This window comes from Lampetra planeri, unplaced genomic scaffold (genome assembly GCF_965212315.1).
Source record: "Lampetra planeri unplaced genomic scaffold, kcLamPlan1.2.h2 scaffold_1418, whole genome shotgun sequence".
Lineage (NCBI taxonomy): Eukaryota > Metazoa > Chordata > Hyperoartia > Petromyzontiformes > Petromyzontidae > Lampetra > Lampetra planeri.
Genome location: NW_027614139.1, coordinates 2,096 through 20,063, shown reverse-complemented (window position 1 = coordinate 20,063; position 17,968 = coordinate 2,096). Strand labels below are relative to the sequence as shown.

The 17,968-nt window shown below is 40.3% G+C and overlaps 1 protein-coding gene across 1 annotated transcript; it reads right to left on the bottom strand.

Moving 5' to 3' along the window:
• Window positions 1-263: 263 nt before the first annotated feature.
• LOC144739301 (gamma-aminobutyric acid receptor subunit beta-4-like) lies at window positions 264-16,251 on the bottom strand. Its single transcript, XM_078622266.1, is given in 9 exon segments — window positions 264-617; window positions 1,611-1,867; window positions 2,457-2,609; window positions 4,534-4,585; window positions 4,587-4,672; window positions 7,044-7,068; window positions 7,070-7,127; window positions 14,860-15,080; window positions 16,189-16,251. Coding segments are annotated over 9 exon segments (1,254 nt in total). The 5' UTR covers window positions 16,237-16,251.
• Between the last annotated feature and the right edge of the window lie 1,717 nt (window positions 16,252-17,968).

The following is a 17,968-nucleotide window of genomic DNA, read 5'->3' as shown; positions in this document are numbered from 1 at the left end:
AAAGGAAACTCAAGCCTTGAAATTCTTCACTGGCAATTACCTTTTTTTTGTTTTGTTTTTTTTGAACATTCAAGTCATCCTATTAATACTTTGTACAGCAGAAAAGTCCTTCAGATTTCACACGTGTATATATAAATATAATATATAGAAATATGCATATACATATGTTCAACTTGTATATGTGTATACATATTTTGGAACTGTATCAAAGCCAATTTAATGTGCTCTCAAAATATGGCCCATGATTCCTAGTGGGATGCACATCAATTCACATAGTACAACCAGTAGATTAGGTTGAAAAATCCAAAGGTGATAGGGAAAATGACCCGGGACCACTTGTCAATGGTGCTAACATCTGACAGATTTGGAATTTTCAACTTGAGCTTGGAGGAGCGTCGTCGTAGCCGGCAGTTGGCTCGGCTCCGCATGGCACTCCTATCCAGCGAGTGGTGGCTGAAGCCATCTCGGGGCGCCATGGGTTTCCTGAACTGGACCCCAGAGCTGTCAAAGGACATGACCGAATTCCGAGAGTCACTGACGCTGCTTCCCACGTCAGAAGGCATCACTTCGTTGTTCATCTCCAGCGTGGTGAGTAGGATGTTTCCGTACGCATCCACCTACGGGAACGTTGGAAAGACATGGCGTGTCAGTGAGCGCTGTAGTGTCGCGCAAGAGCCCCCAAATATAATGAAATATAATGAAAGCTATTTCTAACCCCCAACCAACCCACCCACCTACCCATCCTCAGGCTGTCAAACTAAAGCCAATGCAGGGGTGATATGGAATGTAATTTTAGGCATGCCACAGAAACAGTTACTGAGTTTATTCACTCATATATTAGTACTACAAGACATGTGAACAACTTAACAGGGCTGGCCTACAGCTGATATGATTTCTAAATACATGTACCCCAACTTTTCTTTGTTCCTCGAGATACAGATTTCTTCGCTGTGTAAATGACCTGAAGGTGTTGGTTTGAAACGGCACGGAAATGGAGTCCTTGCAATGTGAAAGAAAAATGAAGAGAACATTAAAACGGCTATAAAATACTGGCAAAAAAGCACATTTCATTCATTTACAATGCATGTGACATAAAGTTAACAAGGAGAGCTTTGAATAAGCACAGCATTTAGTACCTACCACACAAAAGCAGTGGGCGTCTTTCAGTCTGACCGTTTCAGCGTCTGTGTTTGCCGATGTTCCCCAATCGTGCATGTTGATGTTTTGTCCGATTAAGTCGGACACGTTAAATTATAAGGTAGCCGGGTGAGAATGAATGACGCCCACAGCATAGACATAGACAACAACCTAAATAAGAAATGAGAATGTTTGCACCACTCGTGCTAGATGAATTGCTCTCTCAATGAGGAAGGCTATGCTCGATAGAATGTCAGTGCTGCAGGGAAAGCAATGGAGGATGGTTGGTGAATGCAGAGTGGGCCGAGGTGGCACCAGGGTGCCTCAGAGAGATTACTTCAGGAGGAAATACTATTAATGTGTCTGAGTAAACAGTATAGAAATATGCAGAACTTTTTTTTTTCCTCTTTCATTCTCTGTGATTCTAAATGACATAGAGAAGTACAACAGAGGCGGCTGGTGAAGATGCAAACCTGTTCCCTCAGGCGCTTCTCTTCATATCTTGTGCGCTCGTTGTTAACTTTGTTCAGCCTCTCATTGATTTTCTTCTGTTGCGCCGGGCCGCGGCCAAAGAACACGTAATTTACAAAGGCATATTCGAGCAGGGCCAGGAACACAAACACAAAACAGCCCATGAGGTAGACGTCAATGGCTTTCACATATGGAATCTTTGGGAGAGTCTCCCTAAGGTGGGTGTTAATTGTTGTCATGGTGAGCACCGTTGTGACACCTGAACACAGCAGAACACACAGAAACAAGGAACATGGATATTTCACTTTTTCTTCACAAACATTTGCACGTAATCTCTTTAAAAAAATCATATTAAAAGCTTAATATATTGTCAAATTATCAGCAAAATATAAGTACATAAGTATTTAAATGTGAAAAACAATATTACTGTACTGATGAATTGGCAAGCAGAAAAATATGTTATATGTTTTGAGACAATTTTAAAGCTGATTTTGCTCTAAAACTTCGAACCTGTGTGAACTGTAAATGACAGTCACAGATGTAACAGATACAGTTACAAACATTCAAGTGCTCCAAAAAAGGGCCTGAAATAAGTTCTGTAGCGTTACTCACTGCAGATTTGTTACGTAGGTGTAATATAAAATGTAAATATTTTGACCTACATTATGTGTTAAGCCACAACTAAAGACATTCTCAAATGTGCAGCGTCTTCCATATTTGATAATCTGTCACTGTCCGTCAAAAAGTAACAGCAGCTGGTAACAAGTGACGACCAGAAGCTGTGATAATCATTCCAGTTCACCAGGGGCAGTCACAAGTTCGATAATACGGCAGCGGCTGTGTCTTACCCAGGGCCACCCGAGCTGCAGACGCATCATAATTGATCCAGAAGGAGACCCAGGAAAGAATGGTGATCAGGATGGAGGGCATATATGTCTGCAGGATGAAATATCCAATGTTCCTCTTAATCCTGAAGCTCAGTGAAAGCCGTGGGTACGAACCTGCGAGGAGAACGAATGGAGTGATTGGAAAAGAGCAGCGCAAACATATAAGGGGAAGAAGGACAAACGGCTGGTAAAACTTCAGTTTCCAAAGTCTGCACTTTGACAATGCGCGCTGTAGTCATTTCTCCATTTGTTCGGATGGAGCACTTAATTTCCCCAAAGCGATGGATTCCTTTCCAGGGACAAGTTCGATTCCAATTAAACATGGCAGAAAGTCGCAAACACGGCAGATTTTTCTGCAACCCCCTATCTCAGCAGGCAGCTCCAGTATCCCCCGGAGAATTGTCACAGAGAGCTGCTCTGCTTTTCTTTTGCACTTTCTCTGTCCTCTAAACATTAACAAAAGGGTATTTTAGGTGTATGATGCTTGACTTTATGAAGGACATGTGGTTGTAGCTACGGTAAATCATCTGCTTATTTATAGTTTGCTGCTTGAGCTCATTATTAATATGACTGCACTTTAATCACAATCACAAAAAAAGCCCTGTACGTGTCCCTGTTCAGCTTAAATTATGCATGTACAAGTTTGGAAAACAAACAATTTGCGTTAAATATACTACCATTTCAGGTTTTCACCAAAGACAAAAGACTTATGTGCGATTGTTCTCATCTAACAAGCTGTTCGCAATGAGCGACCCACGGTGATGAATGACCTCATCATCTCCAGGTTCCTTTAAATCTTCTAATGAATCGATGGCCTGAGCATACATACTTTATCATGTCTCAGACAAATGCTTTAGATCAAGTGCATCCCAGATTAATGCCACCAACACACATCCACAGAATTCATTACACTCTGAAAGGAGAAATGATTACATTGGAATTTGACTTTAAGAGTGTGAGGGTGCTGGCAGGGTTCCGCAAAATGAAATTAACACATTAACATTGCATATTCATGTAAATCTAAGCTGCAATTTTGTATTTTGTGTCTGTTTGTACTGTTAGCTCGCAGCATCATAATTATCCTCTGTCACATGCCAAGGAAGTTAGCATCTCTTTGTTGTGGCACGTTCCATTTGCATCGGACGTCCGAGTCAGTCAGTTATTCTTGGTGAGAACATTTCCGGGTGGAAAGTGGATTGTTTGCCACTTTCAACACAACCCAGAGGTAACAAATGAAATTGTTCTGCGTGAATCAGTCAGTAAACAAAGGACAGTAACAGTGAGCTCTTATCCTGACATATAACAAAGCACGCAGCCACCGGAGTCCATTTTTTTTTCTGGTTCGAAGGGTGTTCCATTTGGAACTGCAACGCATTAATACAACAGGGATGAAGAACTTTCTGGTAATGCGTTGCCCCCCTGTTGGCTCAGAGGGTTATGCCTGTTTAGCAAGCATGCCGTGATACACCCACCTCGAATGCTTTGTTCGACCCGCCTTTAGCTTGAACTTTTTTACATCACTCACACTCGGCATCGGTTCCACAAGAGATTGGGACACATCTCAGCCGATCAGTCAATCAGTGTGTGAAAATGTCTCATGCTCCCTTGAATCACTCTTTCCCAATTTGAGCATGATGAATCCTGCGTTGTCATCTTGAAATAGATCGTTGAAACTGCCCCCACTGGTCTGGTGACCGTTTTTTTTGGCCAGGCAGTGGAATTTATGGAACTTAGCAAATTTATCTTGCACTATTGCAACTGAACCTCTCACTTTACGTTGTGTATTTTTATTTGTGAGACGTTTCCAGCTATATCCTCCTTCTCTTTTCTTGTGCAATTAACAGTGAACGTTAAACATCAGCATCTATTACCTGTCGGGTTCGGTGTGGGGAGGAACACATTCCACCTCCTACCCTTCGGATTTACAGTGACAATTGTTTTGTCTGTTATTTAGGTGAACAAAAAAAACAAACTCCAATACAATACATCACACAAGAGTTGTGGTTATCAGTTCTAATTCCCTCCTCCATGCCTTTACCTTTAGTAAACCAGACCTCCCTGGAAACCAAGCGGATGTCCACAATAGAGAAACTGGGGTAACTCCAACTTGTCCACCCCCGTCACAGCACTGTCGTCGCCTTGCCAGAAGAATTTGATGTCGTCTGTGGTATATCCGTCTGTGTTGAGGTCAAAGCAAAAAGCACATGAAGCATGTGGAGTGTAAATGGGTGATGACTGTTTAAGTCTGTTACTGTCATGAGTAATGAACAAATCATAACTGTTGTAATTGTTAAAAGATGAGCAACTTCACAACATATTTACTGTTTTGATATCTGGGAATGTGTGGCCTCAAGATGACGATCGTTACTTCCACAAACACCACGGGCAGAAACTGTGAGGGCACGTGACATCTAAAAAACAGTTTGACTTACACTTACAACTAGAGCAGACATGCTGAATTTGACTACCGCCCACCACACGAATCCTCACATCACGCAGTTTGTTGCCACCCAGCACAGCTTGAAATATTGCTTCCTCGTGTCTGCAGCTCTTGTTGTGCAGTCATCCATCAGTTGGAAGCAGCATCTACTCGTTGTAATCTTTATTTCAGAGTTGATCAAATCAGTCGTCTTAAAGAAAAGCCTGCACTAATGCCGGCGGAAGTGGCCACGCAGCACCAAGGAAGCACTAAAACAAAAGAGCACCTCAGTCAGTGCAGATCAGAGAGTTCAATCTGTCTGTTCTTACAGGCTGCGATCACATTCTCTACTGTCCTATAGAGCTACATCACAGCCGGCTTGCCGCCCGCTTGAATATTCATGAACATGTGTCACTTGGTATGGTCCTCCAACACGTTCTCAGCACACAGTGAGATTGAAAGTAGCCACAGCAGGCAAATTTATGTCCAAGGCCAGTATACGTTCACCGCAGAGCAATCCGGAAGTGTTACTACATTTCACACGCCAGCGTCCAGACCTGGATGGCATTAACTCACTTAGGGACCAGGTTTCATTACCATTAAATCTCTCTCTGGGGTTATAAGGTAAGGACATGTGACATTGTCCATTAAAATGGAAACAACTGGCTGTCTAATCTGTTCACACACACACACTCTCTCTACCAGCACCACGTAACACTCTGTGAGCGTAGAGAGCAATCACTGCTACTTTTTTAATCGCTGACATATCCATATTTCATTATGCACAAATCTCCGGTGGGCAAACAATCAACCAGGAAAACAACAAACATCTGATATATTGAACACGCATGTTGACTGATGGACTGGTCAATGACAATGATCGGGCAATACAATTTTTAATTACACCAGTGGGCACCTTCCCGAAGGATGGTGATTCATGTAAATTAAAACATTTTAAGCTATATGGACAATATTACTTATACCTTTGCATTATTTTTTTTTTACTCCCATTTGCATAAACCTGTTTAAAAAAGCCCCCAGTTTCCGTGTGTGTGTGTGTGTGTGTGTGTGTATAGAGAACAATATACTAATGTGCTATAATTATGAAAGGCTCACCACACTATATAATCATTTGCAAATGTAATTAATAATCATAATTAAAGCTACATCTTAAATATTGCTAATCAATCAAACATGACTTATGCTAGTGATCATGCGAAGGAGGTTGGAAAGTCAATCAAATATTCATTGATCCAGCAGCTGCCAGTGGTGGTTCTGTCTCATCCAATGTGTATGTAAAGTTTAGATAATGAATGAATGAATGAATAAATAAATATGCTATTTCTGAATTACTCTGATAAAGTTTCACTGCCGGAATCTAATCTCAGAGACTTGATGCTAAAGAAGGCTGGGTATTTTCGGCAGCAATGAATTCTTGACGATAATAATGTCGTATGTCACATCTAACCGCCAGATATGTGGAAACTTCCATGTGTTTCTTCATAAATCTCTCTCAATTCACCATCAGGTTACAAACGGAACATACTCAACAAGTAATTACTACTTCCTTAACAATTTTGAGTTTACAGACACAATAATAGCAGTGATAGAAAACTGAAGTTAGCAAATCTGGTGCAAACATCTTCTCATATTCTGTTATTGCAATTATTATATTGAAATGTAATTGTACATTGTCCATTATAAATAAATACATCAAATTATTGTTATTATTAATCTATATAACAATAATAATAATAATAATAATAATAATAATAATAATAATAATAATAATAATAATAATTATTATTAATATTATTATTAATATTATTATTATTATTATTAACTAAAACGTCATCCATTCAGGCTGTACTTGACATGACCTGCGTGATTTAAGAGGTTTGAGGTCGAGGTGACTGAGTTGGCTGAAATTAATGTGATTATGTGACCAATCGATTACACACATAAAACACACACAATCACACACACAATCACACTCCATCCAGTAATCAATGGACTCCAGCCCACATTCTTAAGGTAACTGTGAACTTCAGAGGAGAAGTTCAATCAAATCAAACGTCACATTTCCGATGATTTCATTCTGTGCCATAGATTCATCAGCAGGTACTCACAGCTTTCGATTTCCAGGGTGCAGTTTCTGCTCATCAAGCGGGTACCTCCTCAAGTCCATCATGCAAGCAGCTGTCGTGGTTATTCTAAGAGGAAGACGGAGCAGACAAAGACAATATTTTTTGAAAAATGAAAGGGAAATCTGAGCACTGAAATGAAGCAAACGCATTCATGGACACAATATGAAAGCGTAAATCTTTATGTCTCTTGTCAAAAAAAAATGCAAAACTCATAGCTACAGCACGATTGCACGAATGCACGATTCAACTTTTACTCGAAAATGAATTTTCTTAGTTGTGTGACACATATTTTTTTTCATGAAATATCCCAGTTATATTGCACAAACATATTTCATGACTATCTGGACCTCAGAAATACTTGTGTGTGTGTGTGTGTGTGTGTGTGTGTGTGTGTGTGTGTGTGTGTATGTGTGTGTGTGTGTGTGTGTGTACAGCTTCTGGTCTTGATAAATGATGTAATTTTGTGGATTCACCCATCAGTGGGCTTGGGAGTTCAGAGGGTTAAATCCCATAAGACAAAAGAAACATTGTCATTGCACCGCAGCACAAAATCACAATGTGCTATGTGTGAAGGATTCCAGGACCTCCTGACTCCACCTGATAAATAAAGAGGAATACCAAAACACTGTGCTCGCGTGTGTTGCTTTATGTATATTTTAAATGCATTATAAATCCTGGCGACATACTTCCATTCATGTGCATCACTGACTGCTCAGCATCTGCATGTCATTTTTCCAATGTACATAATTTACTTCTTGCTCTGAGATATGCATTTCTGCCCTCCTGCTACAGAAAAGATGTATGCATCACAGTTTATTAAATGTCAATAAATCCAGGAGCACAGGAAAACAGCTTTGGCTACAAATTATACGTGTAGGTGTCTTTGGCATTTAACTGTGATATTTACTGGTGCAGCACATTTTTGTAATTGCATTCCTGCTGTTCATAGCAGGAGCTACGTGTTCATCACACCAGCTATCATTGGCTCACCGTCCTCCCGTGTAAGTGAAAAATCATTTTCAACTTATCATCTTCGTGTCAGAAGCACGTTCACAGGGGGGAAGTGCACCGTCTATGTTAAAGCATGACGGCAAGGAAGTTTTACCATTTCAAGCACATTTCACGATACAATATTAATCACGTCCGAGTGCAGCAGTTGTACTTTGATGTAGCGCACAAATGTACGTAGGTTTGTGCAATTAGTAGTGCGGTAGTTAATAAGATGTTTTCAGGGGAATATATAGCTTGTGTGTGTAAATCGGTCACGGTGGGGCGCACAATGTGCTGTCGGCGGTAATTGGAATACAAAATATGTTCTACTAAAGATGACTGGGCCAGATTAAGACACAAACGCGTGGGGCTGATGAGGCAAAAGGTATAACAAGGGCAAGTAATTGCAAAGCCTTTGTATGTATGTATGTGTGTGTATGTACACACACACACGCACATACACGCCGCTCTGAGAGGAGATATCATTGTGCATAATTGCAAATCCACTCATAAATATCATCCAGAGAAAGCGAGGCCTGTGTCGTCTGTGATAATAAATAGTCAGGTGTATCCTGTCATGACAATAGTTACCGACAATACCCCAGGTAGCACAGCGAAGCTATGAAATCTTGGCAGCGGCCGCAACAGCAGCTATGAGTAATGGACAGAAAGGAATTTGTCACCTCTTGGTCGGAAAAAGAAAAAGAAAAAAAAAATCCATGAATAAAACTGTGTTTTTTTGTGACAGTTAACAAGTCTGGGGGGAATCAACTTTGAGTAGACACGAGTGAGGACTGCTCACAGCGAGGGCCTGGGATTTGGAATTGTCAGCAGATGTAGGTCAGCAAGATACAGTCCCACCAGAACTGATCAGCAACAGCAGCAGCAGAGGAACAGCCAGCTCTCCCACTTTGTTAGGATTTTAATTCAGTTTAGTTCATTTTATTCATTGATAGAAGAAAATGACTGTTTATAATATGGACACAAAGGATTCCCAAATATCAAATGAAAGGGAGCAGAAGGAAAAATATTTCACACTCACATTCACACCTACACAACATGTACAGTGACTAATTAGCCTCAGCATGATGTTGGAGGAGGGAGGAAGACGGTGTACCTGGAGAGAACCCACAAAGACACGGGAGAGCATTAAAACTCCACATAGAAAGATCCCAGGCCTGGGACCTTCTCGTTGTGAGGCAACAGTGCTAACCACCGTGTCGCCCATCATGGCTTTAATTGTTCTTTAAAGAAACAAAGAATTGTTCATTAAAAAAACAAAACAATCAACTGTTCCATTAATTAAAGGATGATATATACTAATAATTTGCACTCATGGTCATCTCACTGAAATGGCTGTTATCAATGACCAGACAGGAGACGCTCTGAGGTAAAAATAAATCCACTTCTCACTATGTGTTTCTGCGTGGTAATGCATCGACCAAAAGACAAAACAACAAAAAGCCAATGTGAAGGTGGATGTCAGCGGCACTGACAACAGTTTGGACACCTACGCAGTCTGCTGCTATCTCCTTTTTTTGCTTCCCGAAGATCATTGCACTACCACATTGCTACGCCTAATAAACAGACGGCTATGAAAGAGTCGATACACAGGCACAAGAAGAGAAAAGAAATTCCATCTGGTGGGAGCTGAACTCAAAAAAAGCCCTGCACTCTTCCCTGGACCAAACGGGATTGTGGGTTTGCAAGTTTGTAAATGCTGCTTCATTTGGGACACAGGGAATCTATTCTTTCTACTCAGACCTTGTTCCGGTTACGGGTCGTGGTTATGCTGTCACACACCCAAACAGACATGGAAAGAGCATACAAACTACACACAGAAAGAACCAGCTCGTGGACATCGCAGCCACCTGAATCTAATTTGGGCTACGGTCCCATTGTGTTTACATTTCATTTAACAAAAGTTTGCTACAACGCATTCAAATCTGTGACTAGTCCACTCAGAATCAGCTGTTTCTCTTCGGTCGTCTGGTGAGATGTCTTCTCATATGCATTATTAGTATTACTTGATACCTAAGCAGCATTTTCTCCAAAAGGAAGAGAGAGCAGAGTTTATGTAAATAATTATGTAAATAATTTTAATGACGTAGCTAATGACCTTCCTGTCTGACAGACCTTGCTAAGCTCAGGGGCCCGTTCCAGAGAGCAGGATTACTTCTGAATTGACTTTAAACTTGATGTTTGGTTTGATTTGTGCCAGTTGACATGACAACAGATTTTGCAGTTTGAATTTCAGGATCAACAAACTTTGCACAAAACCTGCTTTCTGGAACAGCCCCCGGTACTCTACCAGTGGCCTGAGAGCGCTACTGGCACCACCTTCTGCACTGAGAGAAGGATTAATAAATGTATTTATTATGCACAATTATTAAGCATAAGTAAGTCCGTCACTTAATATGCAAAACTTAATTTTTTTGCGTCAATCAGGAAAAGCATTTAAGGATTCGTACTGATGATGGCATTTATATATTCTGTTTGGACTGGAGAAGCAAACAACAGCAAAAGATACAAAGACAACACCACCCAAGGATACATCTATGATCGAAAAGAGAAAAGCAGAGAATATGTCAGCTTGTTCCTCAAATGCATACAAAAATAAAAGTCATTGATCGGTAGAAATCAACAGAGCCCAGAATAAAATCAGTGTACGGAGCAGGAGTCACAGACAAACACCAGTATCAGCACATTTCACAGCGGGTGGAGAGGTGCATGCAGCAAGGTGCAGCAGTGTGTGTAATGTGATTGTCCACAGTTTGTACTCGAGAGGAGCAGCAGTGGACACGTTAACACGACCAGCTGCTACAAGCAAACGCATTTAAAACAATAAAACACGGTCAGATATGAGCAGCGGCACATTTACATGAATCGGACCGAGCTTGCTCACATACAGCTTTTGTTCAGAGAAATCACTTCCACACACCCGCAAAGTAATTGAATTACATACTTAAAGGCTTGTGGAGGTCCTAGAGTCACAATTGCATGCAGATAACATTCTTCTAATTACTGTGTACCGCTGAGAAAAATGGTCTGGAGGACAGATCCAAGGTCTTCATGCCATCTGTCGTTTACCATCTCTGGAGCAGAAGATGACAGCAATAAACTCTCGTGCTGTACGTTTGGCAGTGACATGTTCACGGCAGGAGCCCCTAGCAACAGAGTTTTCTTCCAAGCACAGAGGCTGTGGATGTACGGACCAGTGCAGGTGTAATGCCTCAGGCCACTTCTCTGTGCGCATGACGCTCAGTACTCTTACTGGTCCAACGGAACCTGCATGTCCCACTGACATTTAAGGGTAATTTTGTCAAGAGATTAGCCAGGAGGACCAGAGCCACATCTAGACAGATGGGGGTTCTGGCAACCAGCAATCAAGGTGCAGCACCAGCGGGTGCACATAGAAACACTGCTGCAAGCCATTGGATAGCACTACAACCAGTCAGAGCAATGAACAAGGGGACTTTATCAGAGCAATGGAATCGAATCAATAGTTTGTTAGTTTGTTAGTTTGTTTTGGCGAAGAGTGGAGGGGATTGATGGAGAGACGCCGATGGAATGGAAAGGATTCCTTGACGGTCTTTGAAAGAATCCTCTCTTATTGATCTCAAATGACCACTGTATGGCACTATAAAGCTGCCATCTTTGCTGTGTACATAACTGTCGTCATCCTGTTAAGCCCCGCCCACAGACTCGGCCCGCTTACATCAGATAGACCCGTGTGATCGGTCTTCACTGATTCACTGACAGCTCCAGGGGTTCCATAAACATAATATAAATTTCATCAACAATTCAAATCACAGAAAACGTGGGATTAGCAGGTGTTTCACTCAAAAGAATGTCGCCTACAACCTCTTATGGGATGTATATAGACCCATTTCACTTCCCCCCAACCTCTATCCTCTGGAAACATTTTCCTCCAACCCAGCAAAGATGTGCATCAGATCACCGCCTAGATCAAAATGTGCTGCTGCAGGATGACACATGTGCACACAGTTGACAAAACCACAGAGATTAACGGGCCCCGTCCATGTGCTGGTGTCACAGAGTCAAGAACAAAGCTTGATTAATCTACAGCAGCAGTGAGACTGCATTTGTCCTGCGCTGGTACTTTTATTTCTCTGATACTTCTAAAGAGCCAAAAAAGGATAAAGTTTTGCCACCACGCATCTCAGCATGTCAGTTCTTTTCACTCAGCGTCTATATACTGATCGCTGCATTAATAGTTTATGACTTAATGTGATCTCAACCTTTTGTTCACGGAGCATCTGCACCTTTCTTGTCTCCAAAATATTTTATTTCATTGACGTGTTAAGAAAAGCAGCCATTCATTTTGAGTTGGAAGGAACCTCCGGACACTTTCTTACTTTAGCAGCCCTCCAGGGATTTCAGACAGGTCCCTCTGTGCACATTTACTGTTGACTGAATAGTCTAGTTGATCTGGAACATTTCACTGACACATTTTCAACCTTTTTTTAGCCTTTCTGGGTCAAAGAAAAAGATATATACAAGAAGTTTGAAACCAGTAACTTTATAAATAAAACTTTAAAAGTCTGTTTATTTTTTACCAAAAATACATCTGTCACAGTTACTTCTATAGGCCCAAATCATGCACGAACACAGGCGACCTTGTTTTTGAGATCACAGATTATCTGAAATGTCACTGGCACATGACAGATGAAATAATAATAACGCTATCAAATATCATTAGAGTTTTCTTTTATCACAGAGGCCTATCAATCCCACATCTAAACCTTTAACATGGAAAGCATTTTTTACCCAAACAGGTGAGTCATATACAGTTTGCATGAGTTTCACATTAGTGATAAGTGTACAAACAAAGTGTTCTAAAGGAAATAAAGTAAATACAATTTGTGTTGATCTACTTGAAAACAGGATTTAAATGAGGGTATGTGCGTCTTGTTCTCCACCACAGGGCATTGGGATGATCATTCTCCACAAGTTTTACTGTCTCTATGATTATCTCGTACTAAAAAGAGGCCCCTCTAATAATAATAATAATAATAACAATAATAACAATAACAACAACAATAATAATGATAATAATAATAATAATAATAATAACAATAATAATAATAATAATAATAATAATAATAATAATAATAATAATAATAATAATAATAATAATATTATTATTATTATTATTTTTTGTTGCTAATACGTATTTTTTTTTATTTTTTCTTGTTTGTATATACAGATGATAATTAATAACAGATGTGCTGGGTCACAGGACCACAGGGTTGGGGGTCTCCATTTATATTCATTCACAAAGGTATCTGAGGAAGTGTCATACTTTGAATAAGATGTGCTGGTTGTTTTTCACTTGAGTTTGGATATTGGATGATTGAATTTGAGATTTTAGTGCAGGAGGTCAACGACATGTCGAATTAATGGTAAAAATCTAAACTTCGACAGCTGTAAGTCTACAAGTGAGTCTACGAATGACCTGCACATTCAAGGAATGTTCACATATCGTCTAAAGCTGTGTTTTCATTCATTCAGTCACCCCGTGTGTGTGGATCTTATGTGTGTGTCCGTCCTGCGTAACATGACATTTAGGACTTGGGACAGCACACCTGAGGAAGTTGACTGGGACCCTGACAACAACTGTCATATGTTTATTATTTCCACCTCTGTCACTCCAAAAAAACATAACATGGGTGGAAACAACCTTCTCTTTTCACTTTTTGCACTTTGTCACTGTACAATAACCGCAGCCTTCTGTGTGCAGTAATCGGTTAATACCTGCCCTCCACAGGTCTTTTTTTATAGGCACAGTTACCACAGTTACCAGTACTGCCCCCAGGTTTGAAAAAAATCACAACGCGTATGCTAAAGTCACATATTTGTGTTTTCTCCTCCCTCTATTTTTGCACCGCATTATATATTCACGGAGACAAAACTAGTAAAAAGGGACAGAGCGTACTTTCTTGCACAGTTGAAAGCAAACCTCTGTGTGCTATCAGCTCACACATGTATTTGCAGGTGATGTCATGTTTGCGCCCGTTTTTACTCACGCAAACCTTTAGTAAATCCGTCAGACGTGCAGAATTCAGTCAGTGAAGTCCTGCAGGCGGACAAGTGTGATTCCAAACTGTGGTAGGCTACACAACATCCAATTCAATGGGTCCTTGTTTGTCTTTAACTTGGTCTATTGTTTGCATAGTTTTTGTTTGCATCTTTTGCTTGCACCAGCAGGAGCAGTGTTACAATTTTGTTGTACAGCTTGTTGTATAATAACAACAAATGAGTATTCTATTTTATTCTCTTCTATACTAAATATACTCAGTGGTCAGGGGTGCGTGACTCCCAGTCTGCCGTGGAGCCCTAAGATGACATAAAACACATCATTCCTTCTCTGTAGTGCACCAGCTGCCTTTGCAGGGTAATGTGGAGTAGATTAGCCTTCACACGGATTTCATATTCAGGTATTTAATGTATCTAATATCCATAAAGTGCTTGAAATGTGAGCCAATGTGATCAAATGTGGTCCAATTCACATTTTTTGTCTCTGGTCTACAAGCTCTAAGTACCACCTGCTGGTTGAATTGTATCACTGGATTCTTTGTTTTGTTTTGTTTTAATAGACATTATTGCACTTACAGTTAGCACTTGTTATCTGCCGCTCAAACAATTTCAACACATCTAATGTCTTGCATTGATAGTGAAGCTCTGAAATACAAAAGCAAACTACTAAAAATGTTAGTATGATTATGCAGACATAAACCACAGGTCCACGCGTACCAATGCTTCCGTGCGCTGATAGTGTTCCTACCTCAGCCCATATAAGACGGTGCCATCCGGGTGCAGACGGATCATGCGGTTTTTCACTGTCACGCCGTGAAGAAAGGACTTTTTGTCATTAAGGAAGTAGGTGTCTGGGAGCCAAAGCTGGTCTGCGACACGATTATCCAGAGTCAGGTTGAGGTTCAGCTCGCCGTAGGCCAAACGCTTATCTCGCCAACTTTGCTGGAAATACATTGTGATGGTGTAGTCCTAAGAGAAGAAATAATAAACGTGTTACATGACTTTAACTGTGCACAAGATCACAGGACATTTACACAACTGCAGTCACTCCCTGGCACAACTGTGTACATATGAGTGACCCTTGTCATCTGAGTGATCCTTTCCAAATGCCCTGTTTGATCAAAATTTCTTTTTAACTATTCCATGTCACTTGTAAGATCACAAATGACAAGGTCATAGGTTATGTATGATGTCTGACAAACACGTAACTATCAGAAAGTAGTTCTCTTGAGTACTATTTCCGTATCACAATGTACATTAATGAAGGGCAAAGACTGGAATAGGCAACTTTGATAATGCCACAACAGCAATAAAAGAAATGCATCAGCAGCAGCAGCAGCAGCAGCACTATTTTAATGCCTTCAGATGATGAACATTGTTTAGCTTTTACAGAAAGGCAGTGAAACTAGCAGCTCAGCATTTGTAGAATAGGACATGGGCAGCAAACCAACACAGCTGTACTAGTACGTATGTATCTGAATAAAAAAGGGCTCAAGTGGACATATAATGTCTGCCAAGTAATGCATCATTGTCCCTCTGGTCAGGCTACCGGAACAATGGAACATACTGTACATATGAGCTCCTTGTTTTTCTTTCCCTTCCTTGTAAATAAGGTACCCATCTCTTATGCATGTATTCGTTTTCTGTCGCTGTGTTTGAGGGAAAGCTGCACACACTTTGATATTACTTGTGCATAAAGACAATAAAAGAATTCAGATTTAGATTCAGATTTTTCAGTTTGCACGATATTGACTGTAAATTGATGTCCGGTGGGCTAAAATGAAACGCTAGGAGGACATGTGTTCAGACGATGAATCTATTAAGTTCATGACGCAGTAAACCTGAACCACCTCCACCACCACATAAGTGTTTTGTATCATGTATGTCCACACTGATGAGAACAAAGCTGTTAATGTGTGCGCCTCCCCCAACACACACACACACACACACACACACACACACACACACACACACTGATCAATCAACCAATCAATTGTTTCTGTCACTTAGAATGAGCAATTTCAAATGCAGATGGGGTGGGTGAGGGGGGAGTCTGCTGAGAGGGATCCTCTCTTACCATGTTTACTTCTGAGATGGAGTCGATGCTCGCTATGTTGATGCTCATTCCGACGATGACTGGGGGACCTGAGGGAACAAAAGGAACACAACCGGTAATGAATTTCAAAGCATGTGCACTTCAGGACAGAGACCAATCAACATATTGAAACCAGCGAAGGAAATAGATGTGTCATCTATATCGTAGTGGGAATATCCATTGACACATGAGACATGACCGAATGGTGCATTTGCACTAAAAAGTGGTGATAGTATTGAAGTTAAACAGATTATTTGATTTTTTTCTGCACATAAGAATTGCTGTTTTTTTCTTGGATATTCCTTGTGAAATATCAGAAACTTTATGCATCATTTGCAAGTGTGGAATAACATGTTAAACTGATATTTTGAAACAAACTGCTGCACAAATAACCACAGCGGTAGAATCCACTGGTGATGGTGCAAGTGTGTAGTCGGTCTTAGCTACTCTGAGGTTGTAAGTGAAACATAAAATAAAGATCAGTCACTCTGAGCAGCTCGTGAAACAACACGGAGAGAGAAATGCACTCATCCACGCTAATTTTTATGCAAGCGATTCATGTAAAAGAACAGGAAGCACAAACTATGCCTCATTTACATGATTGCAGTACATAGTGCAATCATGTAAACAGCTATGCACAACAACTGCAGTACACGTACTGTAAACACACTTCAATATTCAGACAACTTGCTTTACAAGGAGAATCCATTCACATCCATGTACTGACCCCGCAGTCAACCAACAGCAGCTGACTGCAGACGCACTGTGAGACTGAGATCATCGCAACAAAACCATTGTTTCAAACTTCCATTTTTCATATGATGATATGAGTGTTTGATATCAGCATCCAAATTACAACTATGCTGAAGAGGCTGCAGCAAAGTCAAATGACTGCATTCAGTTCAGGTTCAGATTCGTAACCCTACGTTCAAATTATTTGTTGACAACCAGTTGGTTTGTTTCTAATTACTTTCCCATGAAGTGTTAATCCTGAAGTGACGCTTAACGACAAACTCCTTCATCAGTAAAAAAACGAACAGGTAACAGGTCCATGTAACTGCACCTTATCAGTATATTCATCAGTACAAATAGTTCAAGATGCCAATAATTATAACAATAACAAGAGAATATAACAATTACATGAACAGAAGCAGTTTCACAACAACTGCAGTACATGTTTTATAAACATAAATTTCAAACTATTATAGCCTCTCTCTGTCTCTCCCTCTCTCTCTCTCTCTATATATATATATAGTTTCTATTACAATTCGTTTGATTCGCTGATCACAATTAATTAAATGCACACTGTGTATGAAAAGGCTACACCACCTCCGATCAAATCAGTACCAAAAATTACTGCAAATGCACTCTATACTTAATGCTATGTAGTAAAAAAAAAATATCTCTTGGACCGCTAGCAGACATTCACATTGGCACGTTCACTCTGTAATAGACATTAAAGACTCACTAAAGTAAGCTAACAGTATATTTAAGTTTTGTATCTGTGACCACGAATTGATCAAAATCAAGCAGGGGGCTCTATCTTCTATTATTGCATTAGTATTTTCAACTAATGCGTGTTGTACAACAAGGCACTGATATATTTTCTCTATGTGACTACTCTGGGTCCCATCGTTCAGCATTGTAATAACGGTACAGAACTACAGATTTTATGTCTGGTGTTGATGGTGGAACTCAGGACAGGAATGAAACACAGTGAATAAATGAATAAAGACAAGGCCAATCAAGAGTAAATAATGTT